This window comes from Sinocyclocheilus grahami, unplaced genomic scaffold, assembly GCF_001515645.1.
Source record: "Sinocyclocheilus grahami isolate Dianchi unplaced genomic scaffold, SAMN03320097.WGS_v1.1 scaffold559.1, whole genome shotgun sequence".
Classification (NCBI taxonomy): domain Eukaryota; kingdom Metazoa; phylum Chordata; class Actinopteri; order Cypriniformes; family Cyprinidae; genus Sinocyclocheilus; species Sinocyclocheilus grahami.
Window position 1 is genome coordinate 40612 of NW_015505738.1, and position 1429 is coordinate 42040.

The 1429-nt window shown below is 34.1% G+C and overlaps 1 protein-coding gene across 1 annotated transcript in view; it reads left to right on the forward strand.

The window, feature by feature from the left end:
• LOC107556200 (voltage-dependent T-type calcium channel subunit alpha-1I-like) overlaps nucleotides 1–1429 on the forward strand; it is a 4552-nt gene continuing 3123 nt past the window's right edge. The window contains exon 1 of the mRNA XM_016239255.1: nucleotides 1–102. Within this exon, the coding sequence (XP_016094741.1) occupies nucleotides 1–102 (102 nt within the window). The remainder of the gene's footprint in view (nucleotides 103–1429) is intronic.

Genomic DNA, 1429 nt, shown 5'->3' on the forward strand with positions numbered 1-1429 from the left:
ATGGATGGAGAAATGCAGATGATTGATAATCTATCAGGATCTGTGTTCCACCATTACTGCTCTCCACCAATCAGACGAGACGGCAGGAGCCAATCAGGAGAGGTGAGGATGCCTAACACTTCCTAAAAACTTAGAACGACTCCCTGAAGCAACAATTCCTGAACAGTTTTTATCAGCCGAACCCCTTAGACGTTAAATATTTTCCTGAAGTCCCCCTGAGATTTTAAGTTAAAATGTCCAATAATATAATGACACATTTGCATGTTTACAGTTCTCTTCTGTCAATAATAAAAAAAAATTTTTAATTGTTAAAAGTGTAAAACAATTATTAGCATTATATTTTATTTAAAATAAAAAAAGTAAACACAAATATATATTGCTGTTGTAAAGTACAGTACAATATACAGTAAAGTACATAAATAAGTACATAAACACATTTGCATGTTCACAAATCTCTGATGTTAATAAACATTAAGATAATAATAATAATAATTATTATTATTAGGGCAACACTTTATTTTAAGGTGTCCTTGTTACACGTTACATGTACTTACTATTATAATAACAAATTATGCATAATTACATGCAAGTTACGCTAAGCCAACCCCTAATCCTAACCCTAACCATAGAGTAAGTAGTTAATTAATATTACTCCGTATTTAAATGTATAATTACAGTAGTAGTAGTATGTTTTAATGCTAATTATAAAAATAAATACAGAAATGTATTACAGTTGTACAGTACAATTGTACTATAAAATAAAAAAGAATATTTGATAATTATGAATTGCATTAGACTCTAAAGTTATTTAATTAAATTGCAGGCTTCATCACAATTATCATGCAGACCTAATTATTTTTTTTAATTTTTTTAATAGTTGTTTATTAGCTCATATCAACTCACAAACCCCCTGCAGTTCCCTTCATTTGGAAACACCTGCACTAATTGAATCATTCAGGAGTCGGAATCATTCAGTGGAATCAGAATCAGAATCATTTTGTTCATAATATGATTCTCATCCGTCATGAAGCCCGGCAGACAAATGATCATCAATGATCTCGTTTGCAGAGGACTGCATGAAACATCATCATGGCTGAATGTATTACATGCAGGACTAACTCTAAATGAAATGAACATAGAAACAGCGTCTTAATCATGAGGATCTGTGATCATTTATGTTCAAGATTTATTTGCAAGAATAATGATGTGTGTGAGTGTGAGTGTGTGTGTGTGTGTGTGTGTGTGTGTGTGTGTGCATGCGTGTGAGTGTGTGTGTGTGTGTGAGTGTGTGTGTGTGTGAGTGTATGAGTGAGTGTGTGTGTGTGCGCGCGTGTGTGTGTGCATGCGTGTGAGTGTGAGTGTGAGTGTGTGTGTGTGAGTGTGTGTGTGTGCATGCGTGTGCGCATGCGTGTGTGTGTGTGTGTGTGTA